The sequence below is a fragment of the Bison bison genome, unplaced genomic scaffold (genome assembly GCF_000754665.1).
Source record: "Bison bison bison isolate TAMUID 2011002044 unplaced genomic scaffold, Bison_UMD1.0 scf7180017864203, whole genome shotgun sequence".
Classification (NCBI taxonomy): Eukaryota; Metazoa; Chordata; class Mammalia; order Artiodactyla; family Bovidae; genus Bison; species Bison bison.
In genome coordinates, this window is record NW_011494775.1 from 6,793,162 (window position 1) to 6,795,179 (window position 2,018).

The window sequence follows — 2,018 nt, forward strand, 5'->3', positions numbered from 1 at the left end:
GGGATGGGCACCGGCTGCTCAGCTGGTGGGTGCTTCTTCCGGAACCAGCTGTGGGAGCAGGGCATCAGGGTGTCCAGGATGGCTCCCCACACGGGCCCACCCTCAATTCCCACAGAGAACTACGTGGCGTGCAGAGATGGAGAAGGGTGGGGCCAACAGGAAAGACTGAGCCGGCAAGACCCCTGCACCCGACCCTCCCCCTCCAGCACCCAGCCGGGCCAGGGACTCACCTGTGCTGCCGGATCTGCTGTATGGAGAACCGCTTGGCCGGCTCATACTCCAGCATCCCTGCCAGGAGACCAGCCGGGGGTGGGGTCAGCGCGGGCAGAGGCCCCGCCCCTGCCTGGGAGGGGTGGGGGCGGAGGGCGTGGCGCATGTGAGCGGAGCCCCGCCCCCGCTGCAAAGCGAGGTCAGGAAGGAGACCGGAGCAGGCTGGAACACAGGACAAGAGCCCACCCCAGGGATCCTGAACCTGTCCACACGTCCCAGGAAGACAAAGCACAGGGGTCGACCCTGCAGTGCCCACCCGGCTCTGGCCAGCAAAGCCGGTGACTGGCAATTCCTGCCGGAACCCCAAATCCCCAAGGCGGCAGCAGGAGAACCAGGGGCCTCCAGGGGGACACGCTCTAGAACCTGTGTGAAGGCCTTTGCCTGGAACCCGGACATGCAGAATGGGCAAGGCAGCCCATAGGTCTTGCTGGGCTGCCCTGAGGTGGCAGGGCTACAGGGGTGCAGAGCCCACAGTCCCTGTCTGCCCGGCCCCCCCCAACCACCGCCCCCCGCAGGTGGCTCTGTTCTCAGAAAAGTGTAACTCTGGGATGCTGGCACTCAGAGCTGAGCCTGAGTGGTGCAGAAGAGGAAAGATCATGGTCACAGCCCTGTTGTGGGAGAGCAAAGGCAGGGCTGGGGTGGTGTTCCAGAGACCTGTGGGCAGGAGGCTCGCCACCCAGCTAGGCAAGACCTCTAGGCAGGCCCAGGCAGAGAGGACAGGACACTGCCTGGACCTGGGGGACAGGGACAACCAAGACCCTCCGCCATCTCATCAGCCAGACTTGGGGCTGCTTCTTATTTATTTCGTTGCACTGGGTCTTAGGTGAGGCATGAGATCTAGTTCACTGACCAGACATCAAGCCAGGGCCCCCTGCATTGGGAACTTGCAGTTGTAACCACAGGACCAGCAGGGAAGTCCCCCTAACTTGGGACTGTTTCAAGTGTTTTATGAGTGTGAAGGCAATAACAGGTCATCATCTGTGTCACTGGAGCAAAGAAAGCTTAAAACTGAGAGAATTCCAACCCATCAGTCCTTGATGAAGGAAGGTCTAAAACATCAGTCCTTGCTAGAGCTGGGGGAGGCTGGGGGTGTGTGGTGGGGGGTTGGGCTGTGAGCCTTCAAGGAACATTTGGGCAGGGAGGGCCAGGTCTGAGTCTGTGGGGCTGCCACCTCCCACATTCCAACAACACCCTGGGAGGGCGGGAGCCCAGTGCCTGGCTGCCAGGGTGACCCTGATGCGGAGGGCGGGACTGGGTTGCACCACTGCAGAGCACTTGAACTGCAGCTGCTCAGCTTCACTTCACCTTCACTAACAACCAGAGAACTGGCGTGACTCCGTCATCAGGAGGCTCCGGAGCCACGCAGGACTGTGAAGCTGCTTGTTCATCTGTAGGCCACATACAGGCTAAAGCACGGATTAGGTGTCCGGCACAAGCCGAACGTCAGGTCAGTTACACAAGGCCCCAGGATTGCGGGCAGAGGACCTAGGACGGTACCAGTCACACAGGCGATATCCTGGATGTGCTGTATCATCAAAACTAACTTCACCAGGGAGCTCCCTGCCAGTCCAGGAGTGAAGACTCTGTGCTTTCACTGCTGTGGACCTGGGTGCAATCCCTGGTCAGGGAGTAGGATCCCATAAGCCACGTGTGGTGTACAAAAACATAAAACACTAACTTCAGCCAAACCCCAGGATGCTGGTGTGGCTTTATGGGGGCCACCTTGGGTCAGGCTCCTGTGGGGGGGG

At 60.4% G+C, this 2,018-nt stretch overlaps 1 protein-coding gene across 1 annotated transcript in view; it reads right to left on the bottom strand.

The window, feature by feature from the left end:
- Positions 1-2,018, bottom strand: part of STK11 (serine/threonine kinase 11) — a 16,710-nt gene that overhangs the window by 4,445 nt on the left and 10,247 nt on the right. Inside the window, exons 6-7 of the mRNA XM_010844639.1 lie at positions 231-721; positions 11-48 (exon numbers count right to left, since the gene is read on the bottom strand). Of these exons, the coding sequence (XP_010842941.1) occupies positions 11-48; positions 231-721 (529 nt within the window). The remainder of the gene's footprint in view (positions 1-10; positions 49-230; positions 722-2,018) is intronic.